The 27,727-nt window shown below is 37.2% G+C and overlaps 1 protein-coding gene and 1 non-coding gene across 12 annotated transcripts in view; both read right to left on the bottom strand.

The window, feature by feature from the left end:
• The window catches only part of CEP295 (centrosomal protein 295), a 51,713-nt gene that overhangs the window by 12,128 nt on the left and 11,858 nt on the right, over positions 1-27,727 (bottom strand). For 9 of the 11 annotated variants that reach the window (XR_004022633.2, XR_004022634.2, XM_022561389.3 and 6 more), the window contains 12 exons: positions 20,895-21,035; positions 18,306-18,489; positions 17,926-18,093; positions 16,212-16,433; positions 13,850-13,942; positions 13,598-13,701; positions 11,360-11,497; positions 10,847-10,944; positions 7,115-10,589; positions 5,879-6,047; positions 5,599-5,742; positions 1,385-1,537 (listed from right to left, as the gene is read on the bottom strand). Coding sequence is in view for 9 of the 11 variants with exons in the window: in XM_022561389.3 (XP_022417097.3) it covers positions 1,385-1,537; positions 5,599-5,742; positions 5,879-6,047; positions 7,115-10,589; positions 10,847-10,944; positions 11,360-11,497; positions 13,598-13,701; positions 13,850-13,942; positions 16,212-16,433; positions 17,926-18,093; positions 18,306-18,489; positions 20,895-21,035 (5,089 nt within the window). In the remaining 2 variants the exon portion in view is untranslated. The remainder of the gene's footprint in view (positions 1-1,384; positions 1,538-5,598; positions 5,743-5,878; positions 6,048-7,114; positions 10,590-10,846; positions 10,945-11,359; positions 11,498-13,597; positions 13,702-13,849; positions 13,943-16,211; positions 16,434-17,925; positions 18,094-18,305; positions 18,490-20,894; positions 21,036-27,727) is intronic. The other 2 variants (XM_030760523.2, XM_089915397.1) reach the window with 2 other exon arrangements.
• Positions 2,387-2,468, bottom strand: TRNAS-AGA (transfer RNA serine (anticodon AGA)). Its single transcript has one exon. It is a non-coding gene; the product is annotated as a tRNA-Ser (tRNA).

Genomic DNA, 27,727 nt, shown 5'->3' with positions numbered 1-27,727 from the left:
AGTGACTGCTGCTTAATCAAGTACAGCTTTACTTAGCCTAACTCCATTATTCCTACCTCCTAGGGAAGAAGTTTGTAGGTATCCAATAACAGGATCACCCTGGCTTCCTGATAATATCCAATACTAACAAGCAAAGCCCTATTTCAAAATACTTAAACCCTCCTCAAAATCACCTAATAAAGCCCAAATCTTACAGTAAGTCCCTTCTAATACCCTCTCACTAATTCATTGGCCTCATGGTTCCCCACGGTGTGCATTCTCCCTCACTACAAGTCAAAGCACCCAACTTTCTTCAATTACATGTGTGTTCTTGGTAGTCTTTGGCTAGAGGACATTGACAGGTAGAATAAAACGGAATGCAAGTATTCACTGGCTAAATCTAAAAAAATGGTAATGGTTTTTATTTTAAAATGTCAAAAACTACAATTCATTGGAAATTATATTTTGTAGTTATTTCAATCTCCAATTAAAAAAGGAGAAGCTAAAGTCAATTTTTCTATAAACCCTCAAAAAGAAAATAGGTCTTGCTCGTCTCTCACTGTATTAAACTCTAGATACAACTAAGGTAACAATTATCCAAGTATATTTGACAGCTAAAATAAAAAGAAATCTGGTTAGAAAAGGCAACTACTTAAAAGGTGCTTTAGAACTAATGAAGCAGTACTGGAACTATGCTTTGCAGGGTCAATATTATACATATAAAATAGCTTGTTATAAATATGCACAAATTCAAAAGCGAGAAAATTAACATCAGTTGTCTCTGGGTGGCAGAATTAAGTGATTTAAAGTTTTTTCCTTGTAACTTGTTCCTTAATACTTTCCAAATATTTAAAACTAAACATAAAACAGCTCGTTTAGAATGCCACAGATAGAATTTTTAAAAGATAATACTCAGTAGTATTTAATTAAATGTGGATTGTTACAAATAGGCTTAAACACAAAATGTGTAGAGTTTGCCAACTGTAAAAACCTCATACCCTTACATACCTCCTACTAACATTTACTTATTTAGTGAAACAATTTAAAAGTGTAATTAATTATTCTCTAAATAAACTTCACTTCCCTCATTCAACTTTTTGTGTACAGAAATAATATAGGCTTCTTATGGAAAAAAAATTTCACAGTATGTAAACATGAAATAGAAGTGTGAAACCCAACCTTCAACAAAGATTAACCCATACCTAAACTTTGGTGATTCTTATTCCAGACAGTTTTCAAATGCATGAACACAGACTTTTCTCCCCTCATTTTTAACACCTTCACAAAACTGCAGTTTCACTGAAGTTATTTACCATTTTTCGTTACAAATAACACTACAATAACTATCTTTTGTCCACATATTCTTATGCACAGCAATTCCAGTTTCAACTTCTTTCTCTCTCACCTGCTTTATCAGAGTCATCACCACAGATGCTCTCTTGGGCAACTGGGTGAAGATGGCCAAATGGATCACAGTCCAGGGGGCTCCCAAGAAAACTCTGTTCTCGGCTTACTGAGACCCTCAGTGGGTCTCTGTCTTGGTAAAAGTCTGGTTTACCTGGGAGGGAAAAAAAATTGACTCACTGGATTTCCACTTACGTTTCTAGTTAAAACTAAAATGGCAATTTAGATTATGGGTAAAAACCTAAACTCTTAAAGACTTAATCAGTGTAGCAAGAAAATAGTAACTGCTTGACTTTCACACAGCCTTTAATTATTTCACTTCAATTTTACTAAGTTTTTAACGAAACTCCTACTTCCTAATGATAGAAAATGCTTCAGTACTGACTAATTACAGGAAAAATGCCTGGAAAAATTATTAACCATTAAGTTTTATAAGGAATAATATGCATTCATAACATAAAAGTTCAAAAACAGCTACAGCTAATCTGTGGTATTAGAGATCAAGATAGGGGTTTACCCTGGGGAGAAGAGGAGGAAGAGTAATTGCAAGAGTACGAGGGAAGAGTTTATGGAGTTCTCTAACATTCCAGTTCCTGACCTGGATGGTGTTTACCTGAGGGTGATTATCAAAGTAATAATCACTGAAATAAACACTTATGACTGAAATAAACACTCATGAAACAAACAAAGGAGTGGGAGACACTCAGAAGTAGAAGCTAATTTACTGTGCAGAACCCCAGAAAAACTTGGGAATTAAAGGCAAGAGGTATTACAAAAGGAAGGTGTGAATCAGGGAACTGAAAACAGGACAATGTTTAAAAACATGTACATGGAAAAGATCCCTCCCATCACCTGAGATTCCTATCTCTCAACATCATCCCCAGAGAAGACTAAAGGTTTATCCTCTAGAGAAACTGAATCCTATACACTCTGCAATCAAATTTATAGCAGACTCTCAAACTGGTAAAGTGTCAAAGGATTACCTTTCTAAGGGGAAAGGTGCAGTAGTTGACAGGATTTGAACCTGTGTGGGGAAACCCAAATGGATTTCTAGTCTATCGTCTTAACCACTTGGCCACAACTACATGAATCCAATACACTCTGAATTTAGGGGGATCAGGCACTGAAAGGGGCAAGGGTGGAGGGAAGAAAAAGAATGCCATATGGAAATCAGAGGTATTAAAAGAAAGTTTGCACCCTCGACTCAGATCCCCCCAGGTCTGGCTCCATAAGAGCAACAACCAGGCTTGTATCAAACTTGGAGGATCTTTCTTTGAAGAAACTAAACTGTAAATTGCTCAGGGAAAAGAACCACAGATACTAAGCTGAGGGTCCTCAAGGAAAAGCCACATTTTCCAGTGAAATCCAGAAGTAAATAAGGTCCCCACCTATAGAACTTCCAATTAGCCATTCAGTGTTCCGCTCAAATATGCAAGATATTAGAGAAAAGCCTCTAAAATTTCAGACAGAAAAAAAAAAGGAAGAACCCAGACAAACAGAGAAAATACAGCACCCCAAACAAACAAAAACCTATAAATATTCAAAGTAGGCAGTATTTTGCATCCATGAAACAACACCAGGATGCTACAAAAAGAAAATACCAGAAAGGAGGGCAAGCTTTTAGAAGCTATACTTTGAGAGCCAAATAAAACTTCCTAAGAAATGTTAGAAGAAAAAGCTGAGAAAATTCTCCCAGAAAGTAAAGCCTAAAGAAATAAGACTATAGGGAAGAAATAAGACTACAGGGACTTCCCTAGTGGTCCAGTGGGTAGGACTCCATGCTCCCAATGCAGGGGGTCTGGGTTAGATCTCTGATCAGGGAACTAGATCCTGCATGCATGCCACAACTAAGAGTTCGCATGCTGCAACTAAGGAGTCCACATGCCACAACTAAAAAAAAAAGATTAAGACCCGGCGAAGCCAAAAAAAAAAAAAAGTAGAATACAGAGAAGAAAATTGGAATATTATAGCTCAGTGTTTCTCAATATTAACTTTATTATCACCCACCTAAGGAGCCCTTTCAAGACTTTTTTCCTAATTGCCTCCTAACTCCATGAAACTTAGTAACTATATATACTGTATATCTTTTCTTTTTTAATACTGTATATCTTTTTATGTACATTTGTGCTTTGGTACATAAAGAGTAAGACTTTTTCATCTCCCTGAGAAGCAATTTTCATCCCTTTTGGGGACAATAACAACCTTAAGAATCTATCATCCAATATCGCACTAAAAGATGTTCTCACAAACAGAGAAAATGATGTGATCTCAAATTATTTTAGCAGTGTTTAATATTTGGCTTAATTTTTGCTAAAATCCATTGCCAACTACAGAAGTAAATACAAGAAGAAACACCTAGGAGACTTGAAAAGTGACTGTGTCTGGTGAGTAGCATCAAGGGGTGGGGGGGGTATAGGGGCAGAAAGAAATGCTGTTTCATGTTGTAACCTTTTAGCACTATTTGCCTATAATATTTTGACTAAAAGTATTACCCAAAGAAGTGTGATGAAGGCTATGATGAAAGCTCCCAAAGAGCACATGAGAGGGATGCCTGATAGCTCATGGAAAGTTTATGCCACACAAGTGGCACTTACCTCACCCCTGAAGGGAGGGAGTGAGACCATGAAGGGCCTTGTGGGTGAAGCTAGGGACTTAAGACCTCATTTAGACTTATTCCTCCAGTCAAAGGGAAACGAATGAAGAATTTAAACACGGAGCAATAGAGGCAGATTACTCTGAGTACACCATGGGAAAATGAATGAGAGTAATGCTAGACTGGAAACAGGGAGACATGGGGAGTTGTAGCAGCCCTTCAAGAAAGAAATGACAGCCTGAATTAAAAGAGTGGTAGTGGGAATAGAAACAAATGGACAGATTCCAGAGTTGATCAAATAGAACTGAGAAGAATTGGTACTCTGTAGGGTGTCGCAGAGGTATAGAAAAGGAAACAGTCAAGACTTACATCTGTGTTCTTTTCATTGAAAAAAGGCTGAAGGATAAGGAGGTGGAGGTGAGGGAATATATAGCTTTCCCTTTTAGATAGGCTATTTTTGCAGTCTCAAACACAACTCATTAAATTATAGGAATCAATGGTCAGAATTTCCCAATGCTCATTCTGAGTTAGGGAAAGCACCAATCAATTCCTGAACAGTTGTGCTTACCAAACAGTGCAAAATGAAGAAAAGCTTCCAAAGCCTAGTAATAAATAGAATCATTACTTTGTTATAATTTCCATAAGACATAAGGAGAAAGTAAAAAGGGGAATGATTCTTAGGAGTTATTCTGAATCTCTACCTTCTTGAACTCTTTTAGCCCGAAACAAAGGTACAATATTTTATGGCTTTAAGACCAAAATAGCTAATATTAACATTACATTTCTAAGTACCTTTCTACTGACAAAGTTATTTTCCCCCTTAAGAAAGAATTTGCTTTGGGCTTCCCTGGTGGCACAGTGGTTGGGAGTCCACCTGCCAATGTGGGGGATGCAGGTTCGTGCCCCGGTCCGGGAGGATCCCGCATGCCGTGGAGCGGCTGGGCCTGTGGGCCATGACCGCTGGGCCTGCGCGTCCGGAGCCTGTGCTCCGCAATGGAAGAGGCCACGGCGGTGAGAGGCCCACATACCGCAAAAAAAAAAAAAAGAATTTGCTTTGATAGATTTGATCAAGAGAATTATCTGGTTGAGTCTGAAATCTAGAAATAATTATAAAAAGAAAATAGGGCTATTTACTAAGGATCGCAGGGAGGAATTTTTCTAGATAATTGAATCTAGGAAGAAGTACAGTGAAGAAATATACGTGTTACAACTGCTCTTAAAGCCAGGGTCTTAAGCACCATGATTATCCTGTGAAAGATATAGGAAAAGAGCAGTGAAGGTACTGAAGTGAAAGAGCAGCAAGGCAGAAGAGAAAAAACTGGGTTATATCCTAGAGAAACTGGTTTAGAAAGGAAGCAGAGGGAAGCAAAAGTGTCAGAATAATGGATAGCAAAGAATTTTTGTCTACTATCAATTGCTTTTCCTCATATATAAAGAAACTAGTTACCTAATGACATATTTCTTTAAGTCCACATTTTAAATAGTTTGTAGAAACCATTTTTTCCCCTTCATGAGTACTCACAGTCTAAGTTTCCTCAACAACAAAATATTTAGCATCCTGAAAAAACTGTAGAAAACTGGCAAATATTAAAAAATCATATGTTATCAAACCATCTGTTTACCTAGTATAGAAGTTCTGCCACTTGCTGGTGATTCTACCTCTTGTATGGCACTAAGTTCATGTTGGTTCAAGTCCAATCCACCTTTAACTTTTGCTACAGGTGGTTTTGAGGATTTCCCACCCAGTTCTTTGTCCTGATGCTCCCCTATCAAGTCAAAGACAAAGTTAGGCACAATACAAATCTGTTAACGAAACAAACTTCTTCAACCGGCAAGTTGCAGGAGGTTAAAATAAAGAATCATCATCAGGATAATCAGTACAATAAAATGCAATTATCTTACCACTTTGCTGGGCATTACTATCTTCTGAAAGGAGCTGATTATCATCACAGTTTCTCCTGCCTGCAGTACCAATGTTTTCCTGATTGTCTTTGGCTAGAACTTGGAGATGAACAAGGTATTCTCTGAGCTTCTTAGCTTCAAAATCATTTTCAACTGTGGGCTTACTTGTCTGAAAAAGTAGACAGACGAGGGTGGGGATGACACAAAATGAAGATCATGTGAGGAAGTCATTAGATTTATATCTCCCTTCTTCAGTTAGAACATCAACCACATGAACAGCTCCATCAACCACATTATTACAATTTTATCTATAGATAAAAAATGAGAAGTACTTCTAATATTGAAAGGGTAATAATTCCATTGAAAAGTACAACCAGTCACAGCCTCGGACCTTACAAACAGCCTCCACTGCACCTTTCAATAAGAGATTATACTTGAGTATCCCTCTCTGCTTTTCTTTTCCCATTCCTTTTCCTTAAAATGACCAGTAAATCCCCAGAACTCAAGTTCTCATGAACACAACTCAAGCTTCTACTGAGCATCAAAGGACTGTAGAATTCTGTTTAGGCTAACTCATACATTTAGGAAGTGGCCTTTTAAAATAAAATGGACACATTCATATATAGGAGAATATACTGTCTCCCATATAGAGAAGCCATGAATAGTCATCTGAGTGACCACATCAGAGTCCTCTCAACAATTCAGGCACAAGCAGCCAGTCCGGTGGTCCATCAGCCTAAAACCGCACCACTTTTATAACAGATGTTAATATTGTCACTTATGGAAAAAGATGGTACTGATTTTGATTCTACACAAATGTCAACAAAGTGCTATACAGAAAGCACAAAGTCTGCCATTTGCCTAAGACAAATTCTGCTAACTAGTTATTTTACAATTTAATCATCATGTGGTAAGCTCAAAATCCTTCATAACAAAACTTCAAAAGGCAACCTACATTTTCCATGATGTTTGAGTTTGGTTGTATCAAACCAGTGGCTGAAATTAGTTGGGCTTCAAATAACTATCAACTTCATAAACGCCATGCAAGGTGGATCAATTTTTACCTTTTAATTTCCACGTTGTTTAAGGTAGAAAATTAAAGCACAGTTAAGGTCAAACCACTTATTCTCAGTAACTAAGAACTTATTTTGACCTAGGATTGAAACAAATATTTAGCTTGGCCGAGCTGGGTTATTGTCGATGTTTAATTCTTAGATATTCAAGATTAATACATACCTGACTGTCTTTAAAGAAATCCTTCAAGGTCTCCTGATGTTTCTGAATGTGCTGCTGCAATGCTGTTTGTCTCTGTACAAGCAATTCTTCTTGGGCTTTTTGGCCATAATGCAGAACTTCTTTTTGTAGCTCCATCTGCTTCTGAAGTCCCAAATTATCTTGCTGAGCTAAGAGAGGTTGTGAAAAACTCAAAAATCTATCTTGAAGTCTTGGGCTCATAGAAGCACTTGAAGGAGCTGCATGTTCATTCTTGGCTGAATACAATTCACAAACGTTTTTAGATTTTACTTCAGCAAAAGGTAGTGGAATAAATGAATGCTCTCTTTCCTTGGGTAGAAACATAGAGGGAACAGGCTGCTCAGAAGAGTCACCTTCAATCAGCTCTGCTTGCTTGTTTAAATGCAGTTCTTCCTGAGCTTTTTCATTAAAACGCAGCACTTCTCTCTGTAAGCCCGACTGTGCCGACACATGATCTTGCTGAGGCAGAAAAGCCTGGGATAAACTCAAAAGCCTATCCTGAGACCTTGGAACCTCAGGATGACTTGAGGAAACAGTATTGTCACTTCTGGTTGGAAGAGATTTTTGGATTCTTTCAGAGTCAGCAACAGGCAGTGCTATGTGGGATAAGGATGAAGAGGTGCTGGTCTGCTCAGGTGAGACCCTTTTCTCCAATTTACTTAGTCTTTGCAAAAGCAATTCTTCTCGGACTTCCTGTCTAGAATGAGTGGCTTTCCTCTGTATGTCTAACTGCTCTTGAAGTGCCTTCAAATCACCATGGAGAGGTTGGATAAAATGCTCAGATGACTTTTCCTCAAATTTATATTGTCTGGGAAAAACCAACTCTTTCTGGGTTTTCTCGCTACATGGAAGGGGACCTGTCTGTGTATACACGTGTTCCTGTTGAAATGTAATCGGATAATCTTGTTGAGGTAAAACAGGCTGTGGTAAACCCAAAAGCCTATCAGGCAACCTTGGTATCTCAGAATGACGTGGGGAAACTATATTATCACCCTTAGTTGAACAAGGTTCTTGGATTCTATCAGCTTCACTAAGAGGTAATGGAGCAAAAGGACGCTGTACAACTAGGGGCAGGAAGGAAGAGGTGCCAACCTGCTCGGGAGATATTCTTCCCTTCCACTCACACTGTTTATGCAGAAGTAATTCTTGCTGAGCTTCCTGTCTAGACTGAATGATGGCTTCCCTCTGTGTAGCTAACTGTTCTTGAAGTGCCTTCAAATTATCTTGTTGAGGCTGGATAAGCTGTGATATCTTCAAAAGTCTATCCTGCAATTCTGGGATCTGAAAATGGCTTGAAGGAATTCTACTCTCTCTCTCTGTTGAAAGAGGTTCCCGGGTTGTAAGAGATTCAGCAGAAGGCAATGAAGGGAAAGAAAGCTGTTCTAACTGGGGTGTGAAGGAGGGGCCAGTTTGTTCAGAAGATACATTCCCTTGGGTCTTCTGGCTAAACTGAAGGGCCTCCTCTTCTGTGTCTAACCATTCTTGGTGTCCTTCCAAATTATCTTGTAGAGGTTGTATATGTCGAGAAAACGCCAGAAGTCTTTCTTGAAATCTTGGGATCTTCCAATGGCTTAAGGGAACTGTACTGTCACTCCTGAATGACATATAGTCCTGGAATTTTTCAGATTCAGCTCCCTGAGACAGAGATAAAGAGGTGCCAGTCTGTTCAGAAGGAATTTTTTTTTCTAATTCACTTTGTTTGTGTACAAATTCCTGAGTTTCTTGTTTAGCACCAAGTATTACCCTCTGAATGTGCGACTGACCTTCGAGTGTTGTTAGATTTTCCCGCTGTGGCAGGCTATGCTGTGGAAAACTAAGAGGCTCATCCTGAAATGCTGGCATTACCAAATGACTTGAGGGAGTAACACTCTCCTTCTCAGAGAAATAAAAGTTCTGAATTCTTCTAGGCTCAGTTTTAGAAGAAGCTTGTGAAGCAACTGAACGTTGAGTGACCACTGGCAGGAATGAAGAACTCATCTGCACAGACTTAGAGTCTTCCAAATCCCTTTGTCTACGTAAAAGTAATTCTGCCTGGGCTTCATGTCTGGCCTGAAGAGCATCCCTCTGTGTAGTCAGCTGTTCTTGGAGCAACTTCAAACTATCATGCAAAGGGTGGAACTGCTGTAGGAAACTTGAAGACCCATCCTGAAATTTTGGGATTTCAGATTGGATTGAGAGAATTTCCTTCTCACTCTTAGATGAATACTGGTCCTGGATTTTTCCAGATTGAGTACCAGCAGAAGGTAGTGAAGTAAATGTATGCTGAGCTCCTTGAGATGGGACAGAAGGGGGCTCAGTCTGTTCAGCCCATACTCTTCCATCCAATTCACTCTGTTTATGTACACATAATACTTCCTGGGCTTCCCGTCTAGCCTGAAAGCTGTCCCTCTGAATATTTAACTGTTCTTGGAGAAATTTAAAATTAAGCCTATCCTGAAGTTGTGGGACCCCAGGATGGCCTGAGGAAACTGTAGTCTCTTTCTTGGTTGGAGAAGATTCCTGGATTCTCCCTGACTCAGCTTTGGCAGAAGGCAGTGAAGCAAACGAATCCAGAGGTACCAATGGAAGGAATACAGAAAGGCCAGTTTGCCCTTCCAATTCTTTCTGTTTGCACAAAAGCAATTGTTCCTGAGCTTCCTGTCTTAACCGAAGAACTTCTTTCTGTAGGTCTAACTGTTTTTGGAGAGCCTTCAAATTACTTTGCTGGTCTATGATATTCTCTGAGAATGGCAAAGACTTATCCTGCGTTTGGCCAACTACAGAATGGCTTACAGAAACTACACTTTTGCTCCCAGTTGAAAAGCATTCCTGGATTTTTCCAGACTCAACTTTAGTAGGCAGAGAACTAAAAGAATGCTCAGCTACCAATGGTAGGAATGAAGAAGGTTCAATTAACTTAGACGATATACTTTCATTGTTCTCTAAGAACATTTGCTGGGAGTCTAAAGTTTGAAAAGTTGTTGCCCCAGATGTTTCAGCTCTTTCTCTAGCATCCTGTACTATCAGTGGCTTATCATGTGACAAAGCCCTTGAAAGTGTATGAGAGTCTTTAGGGACCAATTTATAGTCTCTCTGTTGTGTTTCAGTCTGTAAGAGTTGCTTTGGCTGTTCCTGTGATTCCAAAGCTTGCTCGGCTAAAACATCTGAAGTAACTAATGTTTTGGTTGTTTCTACCTGTCTTTGTGGAAAGCGATGTTGTCTTGGAACCTGAAAATCTTGCTCTAATTTGGAGATCTGTACGGGTTGCATAGGTTGTTTGTTAGGACTCAACTTGGGCCTCTGACCTTGGTCCTCATGTTCTGATATAACAGCGGGTCTTTCAGATTTCTGTGGTGGTACTGATGTAACAGAACCAGGTATCAATGGTGCAGCTGACATGGATAGGTACTTTCCTTTTAACATAGTCTGATAGTCGAGTAATCGTTTCCTGGCTGTTTCAACAGACTGTTTGTGAAGCCTACCCAAAAAAAACAAGCATTATTCTTTTTGATTAAAAAAAATGCCCCACATTCTTAAGTGTTTATACATTAAATTCAATCTAGGGGTGGCCATAATCAAGGCAGAAATGGAACAACGTTATTAACATTGCTCTTTGAGAAATCTACATGCCATAGTTCTAAAGGGAATCCTGATAAGACCTTTATGTAAACCAAATAATAAATCCTGAAAATGTAGCCACACACTATCACATATAAATTGTACCCTCGATAATACCTGTTTTGCTGTAATAGCTGTTGTTGATAGTTATAAATCATCTGTCTGTGATTATCTTCATCAGAACTTATGGTGCATGATGCTGGTGCAGTGCCAACCTAATAAAAGACCAAGATACTAACTAAAAGGCAAATCCAGAAATAAGTACTAAAGTACTTTACATAAACTGATGTTCTATAATTGTAAACTTCCATATAGCTTTATTTTTCATAAAAAAGACTGGCATTTCCATTGTTAAGAAATGAAGTAATCTACCACTCTCCTTTAGTGTCAAGCCCAAGAGCTCAACATACACATTACATACAAGTCATGGTCACATATATTAGCACCCTCTAGAAACTGAAAGATGAAAGTCATTAGGTTTGTATAAAGTTATTTTTACATATACATTATTTTTTTAAAAAATTATCAAATACAAATTAGAAATGCACTTTACTTTTCTGAATGCTAAGATTGCCCACACTTCTTTATCCCCCAACAATCTATATAGGGATTAGATTTCCTGCATCGTACCCCAGTCTGTTGAGTTTTTTTTCTTTTTTCTTCTTCTAGCTGAGCTCTGAAGCAATCAGTTTCTAACGTTAATTTCTGTCGTTCAATTTGTTCAAGTAATTCCAACTGTTTTTGCTTTTGTTCTTCTATTTCCATTATCTAAATAACAAAAATACTATTGATTTATTAACAACAAACTCATGCCAAAGAAAAGTTTATATGCATTACAATGAAAAGAAACAGGTCTCATCACCAAGAGCACCAATTATCCAAGAAGAAAGTGGTGATGTTTTACCTGTTATTGCCACTGCCAGAGGGAGGACGGGTGCAAGAGACAGGAAAAGGGGAAAGGAGGAAAAGGAAGAGAAGTAAAAATAAACATATTAACTATTTCTATTTCCTGGGAGCACAGGGAAACCTTGATCACCACTGAAGCATCACCTCCAGAGAAGTAGCAAATTCTGTGTTCACATCTTTAATTTTACCTTGTTCTCAGTAAGAATAATGCCTAAGAAATTAAATATCGAGAATGCTCACAACACTTTGATTTCATACTCATAAAAGGGTGCAGTTATCTACAAGCTAAATAAAAGTACAGTGAGCAACATTCAGTCCTTACTGTCAGGCATTAAAGAGATGGAAAACAATGGCAGAGTGATGACAAATAAACTCAAAATTATACCAACACATACACTAAATCCAAGAACTAAAAACATGTGTCAAAGTAACTGTAAGATTCCTGAGGACAGGGACTGGTCTGTCTGGTTGCCTGTTAAATCCAACACCTAGTAGTCCTTGAAACATATATAAGAAACATATACTGAATAAATAGAAAAGGGAATGTATGTGAAGTTTTATTAAGAGAAATAGGTCTACTAGAGATAATGAAGAATGATCTTGTTTTCAAAATTAAAAATGTCTTAATATGATATTACCTATTCTTAATCAGCCAGTAGTGGCTATAGCTTAGTTCCTATCTTCATCTTCCTTTCCTTCACTCATAGGAGCCACGGAATTTAAACCATTTACAGTTTTGTAGTAACTCTAGAACTGCACTATCAATATAGTAGTCACTAGCTACATGTGACTATTAAAATTTACATCAACCCAAAACAAATAAAATTTAAAATTCAGTTTCTCAGTTGCACTACTCATACTTCAAGTATTCAACAGCCCATGTAGGTAGCAGCTACCATACTGAACATAGATATGGAACATTTCCATTACTGTAGAAAACCTATTGGACAATACTGCTTTAGAATATTGATTAGAAAGCATTTATCTGAGACTTTTGAAATACTGGCTCATAGAATTGTCATCCCTCAGCTGCATTTTTATAAAAACTATGACTATAAACTGACTGGCTTAGTAACTATTAGCCTCTTTCGAGGTAATCTGTGTTAAGAAAATCTTTCATTAAAGTAGAAGGGACAAATATTACAGTTACGGAAGTTGAATTTAAAATTTTTCTTTGAAATACAGTTTTTCAAAAAAACTTTTGGGATTACAAAGCCCAGATCAATGTTTAATATTATGACAGGGACTCATTTATTCAACAAATATTTATTGAGTACCTACTATGTATAAAGCATTGTACAAGAAACTATGTAGGATAAATTGACTTTTTAAAAAAGACATTCTCGGACTTCCCTGGTGGTCCAGTGGCTAAGACTCCATGCTTCCACTACAGGCGGCACGGGTCGATCCCTGGTCAGGGAAGTTCCACATGCCCATGCTGAGGCAAAAAAAAAAAAAAAAAAAAGACAGTCTCCGCCTTTAAAATACTGATAAATTTTATAGGGAAGATAAGATACATACCAGAGTATAAAATACAAAGCAGAATGCAATAAGGGTCAAATGAGTAGTACAAGTAAAGATGAAGTACCTTCTATCAAATGAATGTGTAAGACAAGGCAGAAGAAATGGTATCAAAAGTAGCCAGATGTTAAGACAAATTTCACCAGTCAAATAAAACTATAGTACATAGGGGAAGAAAGAAACCTTTAAAAATAAAAATTTCAGGGACTTCCCTGGTGGTCCAGTGGTTAAGACTCCGCACTCCCAATGCAGGGGGCCTGAGTTCGATCCCTGGTTAGGGAACTAAGATCCCACTTACCTCAACAAAGCCTGAACACTGCAACTACTGAGCCTGCGCACTCTAGGACCTGCTCACCACAACTAGAGAAGCCCATGCGCCGCAACAAGGACCCAGTGCAGCCAAAATAAAAAAATAAAAATAAAATAAAAATTTCAAATTACCTGTTTCTGCCTTGCTGCCATTCTAATTCTGGCTGCTTCTTCCTGAGGATGAAGTAGAACTGAACTCTGAGCTACTGCTGTGATAGGCTGAGTCTCTTTCATTTCTAAGAGAATCCCCAAAGCAATAATTAGTTTCAATAATTTAGAATTTGATACCACTGTAATGTCTTTTGTTCATTACATGTAATTTTATTAGGAAAAAGATGTGAAGAATCAAGCAAGTTTAATTTGAGAATATGATAAAAGAAATACCTTGTTCCTTTTCAGAGTCTGTATTGAATGAAAGTGGTTTATCTTCACTAGTAAGTGGTCCAGAGTCAACTGTTAGCGTGTCACTTTCAACATCTGTAATAGATACATCATCATGAACATATTTTCACTGTCAAACTTAAATCTGACAAATGTAACAAAAATCTACATTCAGATTAACATTGGTCCACCTGAATGTCTTATTTAGTTAAGATCCAGCCACCTTCCAGAGACCACATATTTTATCCAATAAATTCTAGCCTAATACAAAAAGACCTAAGACTAAAATTATAAACAAAAAAGAAAAAACGAAGAACTGACTTAAAAGGTAGGCTGACAGAGTTTCAAACACAATGGGAAAGCATAAAAAGAGCAGAGTGAGCAAGGCACCAACATGTAAAAAGAGAAGAAATTTAAGTGTATCTTTGACATACTGAGGTATTAGGATTTTTATTATTTATGAATCCAGAGCAGAGAAGGAAGTTAAAGCAGTATACTTTGATCACATCAGGGTAGCCAGAAACTGAACGGAGCATTCAGTCACCTCATTCGTTCAGCACCTACTTATGTGCTGTATGCACATTTACCATGGTCAACAAGAAAAGGCCTCAAAGGAGGTAGGTGGGGGACAGAACATTATACAATTATCCTAGAAAAAATTGTAAAATTAGAAACGGTGCTAAGTACTATATAAGAAAAAAGGGGGGTTACACAATAGAGTATTTCAGAGGAATCTGAATTAGACTAGGAACTCAGATGAGATTTCTCTTAGGAAATGGCATTTAAGTGGACAGTTGAAAGGTAAGGAGGAATCAAGCAGGTAAAGATTGTGGGGATGTACAGGAGACCTTTCCAGACAGATCAGCAGGTATTAAGGCCCTGTGAGGAATGAAAAACTTGGCTCAGACAAGGGGAAGAATGAAGCCAGATGAGGCTTGAGAAAGCCTACTCACACAGGGCCTTTTCCAAAATAACTTGGCTATGGATTAAAGATGAAAGTGTTCCTTTGTATTAAATGCCAACACCATGCTCTCTCTCCTTCTTCTCACTCCCTTTTACTGCCTTTGCTGCTTGCCCCTTCTCTAGCCATCTTCTAAATGATACAGTCCCTTCAGATGGTCTTATAAGCCCTTTTCTCACTGAATTCTTTCCCCTAAAGAATTCTTCCATGCCCAAGTGCTTGAATATCATACGTATATCTGACTTCCAAACTTACCTCTCTTTGCTTTAGGCTAGTCAATTAATTCAACAAATATTAACTGAGCACCTTTTATGTATAAGGCACTAGTCTAGGCTCTGGGGATACAGCAATGAACAAAATCAAGCCCTATATTCCAGGACTGGAGGGTGAGGAAGGTGGAGAGGGGTAGGTGTCAAGACAAGAAGCAAATAAGCAAGAAAGTAAATTTATGGTCCAACAGATGATAAGAGCTATGGAGTAGAGGTGATAGGGAGTGAAGATTATGGGGGTGGGGGAAGGCATAGAAGTTTGTTGTTTTACATAGAGTGGTTTGAGAAGGCGTTATTGAGAAAGCAGTATCTGAGCAAATATCTGAAGGCAGTGAGACACTGAACCATAAAAATATCCAAGAGCATTCCTCCCTCCCCCAACCAAGACCAGCACTTGCAAAGACCATATGATTCGTATCCGCTGTGTTGGAAAAATAGCCAGGAAGCCAGTGTCTACGGTGCAGTGATGGGGGAGAAAATGAAGTCAGAGAGAGAAGTAGTGGGGAGGGGTATGTGCGCAGATCGTGTAAAGCTTTGATGCCACTGTAAGCAAAATGGTTTTCCTGAGGGAAATGGGTAGTTGTTGGAGGGCTTCTCCCAGAGGAATGATAAGTTGATGTGTTTTAACAGGATGTCTCTGGAAACAGATTATTGCAGGAAGGTGCAAAAGCTGTGGATAGAAGACCAGTTAGGAGGCCACCAGTTAATACAGGCAAGAATCTACACTAGAGAATGAACATCACTTAAACTAGGATAGTAGGTGGTGAGAAACAGTTGGACTCTGGATATATTTTCAGGGTAGGACCGACAGGATTTGATGATGGTTTGGATGTAGGATATAGAAGAGCACAACCAGAATGTCAAGGTTTTTGGCTTGAGCAAGAGAATTTTTTGCCACTTACTGAAATATGTAAGATGATATATATATATATATAATTCTACTACACTTAAAGTGCTCTGGAAGGAGATTCACTAAGGTTTCTAACATTTATTGCCTTTAAGTGGCAGCACTATGGGCTTTAAAATATTTTCTTCCTTTTGACCTCTATTCTTCGGTTTTTCAGAAATGAGCATATTTTTGAACAACTTAGAAAGGGTTTATGTGCTATAAAATGAGATGACTGGAGAGAACTACCTTGTTTCTGCCCAGAGGATAATGGTCTGTCTTCACTCACAGCTGCTCCTGATTCAGCTGTCAGGGCTTTACTTTCAGTTTCACTAACAGTTGTAATCATTTCGCTTTCATCCTCAGACATGGATTTAATTGTCCAGAGAGACTTTTGGTTTCGGATCTTATTTAATAATTTTTTAAAAAGAATTTTTGAAGGAATCTGGTGGGTCTTCATTGCCAAGGGAACTAAAAGAAAAGAAAAAAAATTTATTCAGCATCTGTTACAAACCAGGTAAATTATTCTATCTTCATACTTAGTTACTATAACAACCACTGGTTAAAACAAAAGCACAACTTTATTTTCCTCAATATTTAAAATTTAACACAATTTTATAACCAGGAATAATTATTTCAAATTTAAATAAGGACACCAAAATTCAACTATAGTTCACCCTTGAACAACATGCACTTGAACCGCACAGGTCCACTTATTTGAGGAGTTTTTTCAATAAATACATGCTACAGGACTGCATGATCCAGGGTTGGTTGAATCTGCAGATGTGGAACATTGGATACAGAGGGCCGACTCTAAGTTATATGTAGAGTTTTCGACTGCATGGAGGGTCGGCGCCCCTAACCCCTTGCTGTTCATGGGTCAACTGTATTTTTCAACAGTAGGCAGCAACATAAATTTCAAGCATAAAAATGTATGAGGAAGATGTTTATTCTGCTTGCTAAATGAGGACAGAATGCATATCTCTTAATCTGTAAGACTAGCATTCAAAATATGTGCTGTAAGGTTCCCAAGAAAATAAAAGATTCTACAGAGGCCAGAAATGAAGTTTCAAGAGGAATTCACGGCAATTGAGCCCTAAACCCATCTTCTGAAGTTTATGCCAAACCACAGGAAGCTTACACTTTGGACAGCAGTGTGGGCACAGGAGACAGGGATAAAGCTTAGAGCCCTCACCCAAGGAGTCTAAGAGGAGACCCACATAAAATTGGAACCCCAAGGACTACCTATCCACAGTATAGGGTGAAGATGAAACGAAAGCCAGAGTGGTTTTGAACAAAGGTGATACTCATAGGTATGGGGAGAAAAGAAGTCAAAAGGAAGAGGACTTGGTCTCTAAGAAGACGTGGAGTAAGAGACACCTTTATCTTTTTAGAGGTACCTCTCATGTCTCTGGCTTGGATTACTGCAGACTGTGATATCATCACTAACGTGAGGAAGGCAGGAAGACAAGGTTTCAGTAGGCAAGAGAAGATGATAAATTTATTGTCAGACACCAAGTTCTAAGTACCTGTGCAACAGCCAAGCGAAAAAGTTCAGAATGGTGGAGATAGAGATGAAGTTTAGAAGAGAGACCAAAGTTTGTGCTGATCATCATTATACATGAAGTGCCTAGCAGTAATTAATATGGTAGGATTTCTGGTGATTTGATCAAAGTCTTAAGAAAAACAAATGCTGACCTTTCAAATGAATTCAAAATTGATCATCTAACTTAAATAACCTAGAAATCTTTAGACTATATGTACATATAAATAAAATAACATTCCTCCTATGTATATGAAAAGGATCTTTAGTGATGGAAATCTGAAGTTTCCTCCTCCCATCACTCCCATGAGTATTAGTTACTGTTTGCACTTAGAACAGACCAGACTTTCCTAAGTGTTGGCAAATGATTAGCATTTTTTTCCTATGAAATACTGCAATATTCAGCTCAGAAGTTTTTACCGTCTGCTTCACTAGAATGTACTGTTTCAGCTTCTGTCACTGGAATGTTTTCAGTCTCCCCTGAAATTTCTTGTTCCATTGAAAGGTCCAGTTCTTCATCTTGGATCTGATCAGTCACAGTGGGCAGAGGCTCTGGTTCAAGGTGCAAAATCAGGTTTCCTTTCACCTCTCAATAAAGAAATACAGAGACATGTTTCCATTCCAAAATGACTAAGAACTTGAGCATAAAATTTTAAAGACCATCATAGTTTAAAGTCTAAAATATGAGAGCCTCTTTCAAACTGAGAACTCATTTCAAAATAAAAACTGCTTCAAGACAAATGTATTTTCCCACCAAAACGTTTCAAAGCATTGTTGAAAGTTTACTGAAAATATCTTACTCCTGTCTGCATTGTACATGTCCTCAAAGGCAAATTCTAGCTCTCTCTGCCAATCATCTTTCATTTCACTGCGTTTGTATGGAAGTTCAACTAGTTGTGGTGGCATCCGTGCTACCATCTGTCTCCTGCGTGCCAGGTCCTCTTGTTGTAGCTGTTTGAGTTCTTTCATTAGTTTCTCCTGATTCTTCAAGAATAAAGAGAATTAATTAACAACTGAGTAACACACTTTGGACAGTGGATAGTAACGTGAATAGTGAGGGAAAAGTGGAGAAGTCATGAAGACAGGGACTTTAGTACCCTCTCCTCCTCTACCATTTATTCAAACACAAAGACACTAATTAAGAGTCAGCCCTCCATACCCGTGGTTCCTCTACATCCCAGATTCAACCAACCATGGACCATGCAATAGCACAGTATTTACTATGGAAAAATATGTGGGTATAAGTGGACCCATACAGGGCCAGGGTCAACCGTATGATGTTAGTAAGTACTATGAGAAGACGGCTCTGGTTAGGCCACAGGGCTTCAAAGTATCTGCCAGGCACAGGTCTTCTTCCTCAGGACAGTTACGAAGCTACATTCTAACTAAGCTGCCACCGCCCCTGCAGTGTACTTTGTTTCAGCTCTCCACACAGCCAGCAGCAGCGGCCAGTCTCAGGTGAGCACCAAGACCCAGCCAGGGTTACTGTGGCTTAACAGATATTTCTTGTTACTCCACACTCTTATGAGTCCTCAAGATTAAAGGGGATTTGTACATATCTCTTTTAAGTTTAAAGAGTCTGGCAAATATGAAAATTTAAGCACAATGTTTTAGTGAAGTCATCTAACTTAATTTTGGTGGTGGAGGATAAGGAGGGGGGGATAAGGGAAAACCTCTCACCCCCGGGATGAGGATTTAGCCAGATATAAGTGGGTGAAGGAGGAGGAGTACAAGTAAGAAATAACAACTCCAGCACGGAATTATGCAGATGAAGGCATGGGCAGTCAGGGAGAGTACAATGTTCATTATAGTTAGGGTATGGAGGGCAGGGATGGTTAAGGACAAAAGATAAAGTTGGAGAGGCACGTAGAGGCCAAACACACTATAGCAGGAAGATCCCAGGGCACAGTAGGGTCTGCAGCAAAAAGGTTCAAACAGGGGAAAGGAAATGCTCTGTATGTATTGCAGACAATTCTTGTGTAAGAGATACAGTCTAGAAAAAGGTAGAGAGCCTGTATAACAACGTTTTTGTTAAGTGATTACACACTACTTATTTGTAAATATTTTGTCATTTGGAGATGAGTTTTTTTTGCCCGACCTTGAAAAGAATCAAATTATGAACAAATTCATTTTTATATTAAGATTCAAACCATATCATTAAATTAACTTCAAAGTTATTTGAATAAGCATACTATTTCTGGCTCACTGAAAGTGTGGCATAGTACTCTACTTGAATTATTTATAACAACTACTATGACCACTGACACTGTGAGCTTATGAAATTCTAGGCACAATTCTAAGGGCTTTACTAAACTCGTTTAACCCTCATAAAACACATGATGAAACAGAACTCGGAGAGGTTAGGTAACATGCCTGTGATCAAACAGCTAAGCAGTGAAGAAGGGAGGAAAATCCAGGAAGACTGACCACGGAGTCCACTTTCTTAACCACTAAACACTTCTGATTTATGGAAGAATGTGCTCTGTTTACCAACTGCTTTATTCATGTTTTTTTTTTCCCTATAGGTTTAAATCTTAGATGAAAATTATGGGTTATAATTCAGATATTCAGTTATTTTACATTCAGTAAGTAAATGAACGTCTGAATTACTACCCATAATTTTCATCTTTTAGTTTTTATAAACTAGGGGTAAGTTATGATAATCATAACTTACCCTTAGTTTATAAGAACTAAAAATTTAAGGGAGAAGGTCATAATTCAGTTCAAACCATACAAAATAATTTTAAGGCATTTAATTCCCATAGATGTACTTAAAAACTCATTCTTCAGATGAATGTTTAAAACATCTAAATGCATTAGTCAAATTCAGACTTCTAAAAAGATGAATCATTTTTATGCTGTTTCAAGAATAAACACTGAACAATAAGCAAGACAGATGTAAAGCTGTGACTACAAAGCCAGTTTGCACGATACGTATTTTACAGCTCTGCAACAAAGTCAGAGCTCCTTGACAGCAAGGATCATGACTCTACCTTTGAATCAATATTCTGCAAAGCCAACAAGTGCTTTGCTCAATAGATATTTAATGAATCGAATCTTAAAATTTGCAGAGCACAAATGCAATTCAAATAATTAAATTAGAAAAGTGATTAATTTCTTCTTGGGCTATTTTTAGACTGATTAAAATACTAAACTTTTAATACATTCATCAGTAAAAATTTTAGAAGAGAAATGAGAACAGCTTCACCCAACGCGAATTTGAAACAGGAGGTAAAAGCAAGTTGGGCAGCTTGAAATGACACGAATCAGAGAGAATATTTTCCCATTCTTCACAACTCTGTCCTCTGAGCCTGTTCACTATCAGTTAAGTTTTACAGTGCCATCGCCAAGGCCATCAGTAGTGGTCACAGCCAGAATTTAATTCTTACTTGAGCCAAATGGATCTTTTTCATTGCTTGGAAACCCCGTGCATGTGCCTTCTCACACTGCTCCATTCTCTCTTCTGCTGCTTGTTTCTGTAGTTCTTCCAATCTTTTAGCCTCTTCTTTAGCAGCCAAATGAGGATCTGGCTAGCAGTCAATCAGTAACATTTTAGATAATTAAATAAAGTGTGAAACAAAGTGATAACTAAAGAACAAAACAACCTTAAAATAATGTTTTTCTACTTATATCGAATTAAATGATAACAAGTTATAGTTTTAAATGCCTACAATTATCAACAGCATGTACCTATGAAAAAAGTCAAATTGTTAGTGTAAAGTTTTACAAGTTGTTCATTCTAAAGCAGAGTAAACTATACTCATCCAAATATATTCTTCCACCATTTTTTAAAGAAATTCTATTAAAACAACAGTGTTGAAAGGTAAACACCTGCAAAGCTAGTAGTTAAGAAACCACAAACACTGAAGGTCATGTAAGCCATTTGGGGAAGCACTAAGATTTGTCTTTGGTTTTTAGCCAAAATGTACAGCTTGGCTTCAGCCTCAGGAAAGCCAAATCACCAAAACACCTACTTTAATATAATTTCTGGCTTCCTAGAACTTGTGCATAATCAATGATTATGTGGTTGCACAGTGAGCCATCATCTCATTGATGTAACAATAATATCAAACGTGGGAGGAGACACAACGTGTATTACACATAAACATTCACTTTGTAAAAAATCTTATATATTTTATATGTTGACAATTAGTCAAGTGAAACAATAATGACCATGAAAGCTGTTAACTATATATCTAAAATTATTTATAACTCTCAAACAGTGAGATAAATAGGTAAAGAGACAGTTAACGTATTCAGAAAGAGTAGGAACTTCCCTGGTGGTCCAGTGGTTAAGACTCCACATTTCCACTGCAGGGGGTGTGAGTGGAGAACTAAGATCCCCACATGCCGCTTGGTGCGGCCAAAAAAAAAAGAGTGCACTGGCCAAACAAGTGTATGAAAAATATTAAATACCTTTGGAGCTAATAAATATTTACGCAAATCTAAATAAACACAGGTCAGATTGCATTAACACATAACATTAAATAAAATAATCTTTAGGAGCAACATTTCATTTCATTTAGGCCATGAGGTTTTCAAAAAAAAGTTATTTGGGAATTCTTCACATCATGTGGGGGTGAATTAAAAGCAGAATGTCAATTTTGGTAAACCAAAATTTAAAGGGAAGGAAAAACTTCAAAACATACAATGTGTATAATAAACATGTTCAGTCCAGATATAATGAGGTACATAAAGAATATCAAGTAAATAAAGGGTTAGAGAAAAATTAGGTACCCCAAACAAGTTTTAATCTGACTGCCCAATGTCAAAACAAGATTTTACAAGGATGTTTTAGAAAGACAATCCCTTAAAAATTTGTGTCAATACAATTAAAACTTTAAACAAAAATCTGGTTGAAATAATAGATTCCATTTTTAGCAGTTGAACTCAAAAGATATGTGAAATTTGCAAAAACCGTGAATCCCAAGCAAAAAATTCTTTCTAGAAAACATGTTTCTGAAAATCTTTCCCATGAACTGTAATCTGCAGTGCACAAAACAACAAGTGATTACTAAATATGCTACTTCTGCATCTTCTACGTCAGACTTATCTTAAGTATGACGGTAAATTGAATTTAAGTGTTTCTGCTTGTCTGCTGACATTTCTGGGCCTCACAACAAATAATACAATGGATCTGATTGGAAAAATATTTCTAGGATGAAAAATCCATTTTAACAAGTGCTGTGTTAACTGTTGCTGACAAAGGAACAAACAGGATGAGGAGCACGAGCAATTCAGAAATTTCAAGCATACAAGTTTTGTTTAACTGTGTGCATAGAATGTAAATGTAGCATAAAACAAAATTTAGAGAATAACTGGCTCTATGTAGGAATACAGCAGGTCAAATTCATCACTCTTCTTCAAAGACAAATTTTATAACATACAAGAAATTTTAGAACCACTTTATCAAGATATTCAAACAAAAAATGATAGCAACTCTTACATGCTAAAAGGCTGACTGAACAAAAAGGAACTAGCTTATTTAGAGAAAGCAGCTGAAGGAATAACTAAAATGTATGCCAAGAGTGCAAGTATTTTTTATATAATACCCGCTGTAAAAATCCTATTATTCTACTCCAAGAAAAATTCTAAATTATTGTGCATGTGAAATAAGCTTAGATGCAGATGAAAATGCAGAGACTTGTTATATGGAAAACCAAGTACAGTGCTCCACTGTCCCATTTTAAACCCAAGGTTTAAGGACAGATTTTTCCTAAGTGATGGTGTAAGGAAGCAAATAAAAGAAAATACCAGAATACTTCAGCTTGTGTGACTGTTTTTATAAAACTGCATTATAACTACTGATATAATCTTGAAGTCCAGAAATTGAAGAGAAGGTACACCTTTTAGTTACTGTAAAACAGGAAAGTTTAATAACCTACTGTGATACCATCAGCGGCACCCTATATTAGAGCTAGAAGAAAAATGTCTTTCTTCATCAATCTTAGTATTAAACATCTATTTAATACTGTAAAAACATATGTAAAAACAATGTTTTAGTGAAGTGGACAAACATATAGGACAAAAGCAAGTTAGCAATAGATGGAAGTTATTATTTCTGTATTATAAAATACTGACCTTGTAATAATATTTTAAACAAGTTTCAAGATTTTCTCTTATTTCCTAGAAGTTAATTCTATGATGCACAGAAAGACAGACAAGATGAAAAGGCAGAGGGCTATGTACCACATGAAGGAACAAGATAAAACCCCAGAAAAACAACTAAATGAAGTGGAGATACGCAAGCTTCCAGAAAAACAACTCAGTATATTGATAGTGAAGATGATCCAGGACCTTGGAAAAAGAATGGAGGCAAAGATCAAGAAGATGCAAGAAACATTTAACAAAGAAGAATTAAAGAACAAACAAACAGAGATGAACAATGCAATAATGAAAAGAAAAATACACTAGAAGGAAAAAATAGCAGAATAACTGAGGCAGAAGAACAGATAAGTGACCTGGAAGACAGAATGGTGGAATTCACTGCTGTGGAACAGAAAAAAGAATGAAAAGAAATGGAGACAGCCTAAGGGACCTCTGGGACAACATTAAACGCAACAACATTCGCATTACAGGGGTCCCTGAAGGAGAAGAGAGAGAGAGACAGGACCCAAGAAAATATTTGAAGAGATTTTTTTCAAAAACGTCCATAACATGGGAAAGGAAATAGCCACCCAAGTCCAGGAAGTGCAGAGAGTCCCATACAGGATAAACCCAAGGAGAAACACACCAAGACACACAGTAATCAAATTGGCAAAAATTAAAGACAAAGAAAAATTACTGAAAGCAACATGTGAAAAATAACATACAAGCGAACTCCCGTAAGGTTAACAGCTGATTTCTCAGCAGAAACTCTACAAACCAGAAGGGAGTGGCATGACATATTTAAAGTGATGAAAGGGAAGAATCTACAACCAAGATTACTCTACCCAGCAAGGATCTCATTCAGATTTGATGAAGAAATCAAAAGCATTACAGACAAGCAAAAGGTAAGAGAATTCAGCACCACCAAACTAGCTCTAAAACAAATGCTAAAGGAACTTCTCTACGTGGGAAACACAAGAGAAGAAAAGGACCTACAAAAATAAACCCAAAACAACTAAGAAAATGGTCATAGGAACATACATATCGATAATTACCTTAAATGTGAATGGATTAAATGCTCCAACCAAAAGACACAGGCTTGCTGAATGGATACAAAAACCAGACCCATATATATGTTGTCTACAAGAGACCCACTTCAAACCTAGAGACACATATAGACTGAAAGTGAGGGGATGGAAAAAGATATTCCATGCAAATGGAAATCAAAAGAAAGCTGGAGTAGCAATACACATATCAGATAAAATAGACTTTAAAATAGAGAATGTTATAAGAGAAAAGGAAGGACACTACATAATGATAAAGAGATCAATCTAAGAAGAAGATATAACAACTATAAATATATATGCACCCAACACAGGAGCACCTCAATACATAAGGCAACTGCTAACAGCTATAAAAGAGGAAATTGACAGTAACACAATAATAGTGGGGGACTTTAACACCTCAATTACACCAATGGACAGATCATCCAAAATGAAAATAAATAAGGAAACAGAAGCTTTAAATGACACAATAGACCAGATAGATTTAATTGATATATATAGGACATTCCATCTAAAAACAGCAGGCTACACTTTCTTCTCATGTGCGCATGGAACGTCCTCCAGGATAGATCACATCTTGGGTCACAAATCAAGCCTCAGTATATTTAAGAAAATTAAAATCTTATCAAGCATCTTTTCTGACTACAATGCTATGAGATTAGAAATCAATTACAGTGAAAAAAACTTAAAAAACACAAACACATGGAGGCTAAACAATACGTTACTAAATAAGCAAGAGATCACTGAAGAAATCAAAGAGGAAATCAAAAAATACCTAGAGACAAATAACAATGAAAACACGACGATCCAAAACCTATGGGATGCAGCAAAAGCAGTTCTAAGAGGGAAGCTTATAGCAATACAATCCTACCTCAAGAAACAACAAATATCTCAAATAAACAATCTAACCTTACACCTAAAGTAACTAGAGAATGAGGAACAAACAAAACCCAAAGTTAGTAGAAGGAATGAAATCATAAAGATGAGAGCAGAAATAAATGAAAAAGAAACAAAGAAAACAATAGCAGAGATCAATAAAACTAAAATCTGGTTCTTTGAGAGGATAAACAAATTTGATAAACCATTAGCCAGACTCATTAAGAAAAAGGGGGACAGGACTCAAATCAATAAAATGAGAAATGAAAAAGGAGAAGTTACAACAGACACCGCAGAAATGCAAAGCATCGTAAGAGACTACTACAAGCAACTCTATGCCAATATAATGGACAACCAGGAAGAAATGGACAAACTCTTGGAAAGGTATAAACTTCCAACACTGAACCAGGAAGAAATAAGAAATATGAAAAGAGCAATCACAAGTAATGAAATTGAAACTGTGATTAAAAATCTTCCAACAAACAAAAGTCCAGGACCACATGGCTTCACAGGTGAATTCTACCAAACATTTAGAGAATAGAGAACAGCTAACACCCATCTTTCTCAAACTCTTCCAAAAACTTGCAGAGGAAGGGACACTCCCAAACTCATTCTATGAGGCCACCATCACCCTGATACCAAAACTGGACAAAGATACTACAAGAAAAGAAAATTACAGACCAATATCACTCATGAATATAGACGCAAAAACCCTCAACAAAATACTAGCAAACAGAATCCAACAACACATTAAAAGGATCATACACCATGATTAAGTGGGATTTATCCCAGGGATGCAAGGATTCTTCAATATATGCAAATTAATCAATGTGATACACCATATTAACAAATTGAAGGATGAAAACCATATGATCATCTCAACAGATGCAGAAAAAGCATTTGACAAAATTCAACACCCATTTATGATAAAAACTCTCCAGAAAGTGGGCATAGAGGGAACCTACCTCAACATAATAAAGGCCATATACGACAAACCCCACAAACATCATTCTCAATGGTGAAAAACTGAAAGCATTTCCTCTAAGATTAGGAACAAGACAAGGATGTCCACTCTTGACACTATTATTCAACATAGTTTTGGAAGTCCTAGCCACGGCAATCAGAGAAGAAAAAGAAATAAAAGGAATACAAATTGGAAAAGAAGTAAAATTGTCACTGTTTGCAGATGACATGACACTATACATAGAGAATCCTAAAGATGCCACCAGAAAACTACTAGAGCTAATCAATGAATTTGGTAAAGTTGCAGGATACAAAATTAATGCACAGAAATTTCTTGCATTCCTATATACTAATGATGAAAAATCTGAAAGAGAAATTAAGGAAACACTCCCATTTACCACTGCAACAAAATGAAAAAAATACCTAGGAATAAACCTACCTAGGGAGACAAAAGACCTGCATGCAGAAAACTGTAAGACACTGAAGAAAGAAATTAAAGATGATACAAACAGATGGAGAGACATACCATGTTCCTGGATTGGAAGAATCAATATTGCGAAAATAACTATACTACCCAAAGCAATCTACAGATTCAATGCAATCCCTATCAAATTACCAATGGCATTTTTTACAGAACTAGAACAAAAAATCTTAAAATTTGTATGGAGACACAAAAGACCCCAAATAGCCAAAGCAGTCTTGAGGGAAAAAAACAGAGCTGGAGGAATCAGACTCCATGACTTCAGACTATACTACAAAGCTACAGTAACCAAGAGAGTATGGTACTGGCAGAAAAACAGAAATATAGGTCAATGGAACAGGATAAAAAGCCCAGAGACAAACACATGCCCCTATGGTCAACTAATCTATGACAAAGGAGGCAAGGATATAAAATGGAGAAAAGACAGTCTCTTCAGTAAGTCGTGCTGGGAAAATTGGACAGCTACATGTAAAAGAATGAAATTAGAACACTCCCTAACACCATATGCAAAAATAAGCTGAAAATGGATTAAAGACCTAAATGTAAGACTGGACACTATAAAACTCTTAGAGGAAAACATAGGAAGAACACTCTTTGACATAAATCACAGGAAGATCTTTTCTGATACACCTCCTAGAATAATGGAAATAAAAACAAAAATAAAGAAATGGGCCCTAATGAAACGTAAAAGCTTTTGCACAGCAAAGGAAACTACAAACAAGACGAAAAAATAACCCTCAGAATGGGAGAT

The sequence above is a fragment of the Delphinapterus leucas genome, chromosome 7, assembly GCF_059928025.1.
Source record: "Delphinapterus leucas isolate spDelLeu-1000000601 "Yukka" chromosome 7, BTC_Dleu_Yukka2, whole genome shotgun sequence".
Lineage (NCBI taxonomy): Eukaryota > Metazoa > Chordata > Mammalia > Artiodactyla > Monodontidae > Delphinapterus > Delphinapterus leucas.
Note: the sequence above shows the minus strand (reverse complement) of the source record. Positions and strands in the feature narration are given on the sequence as shown.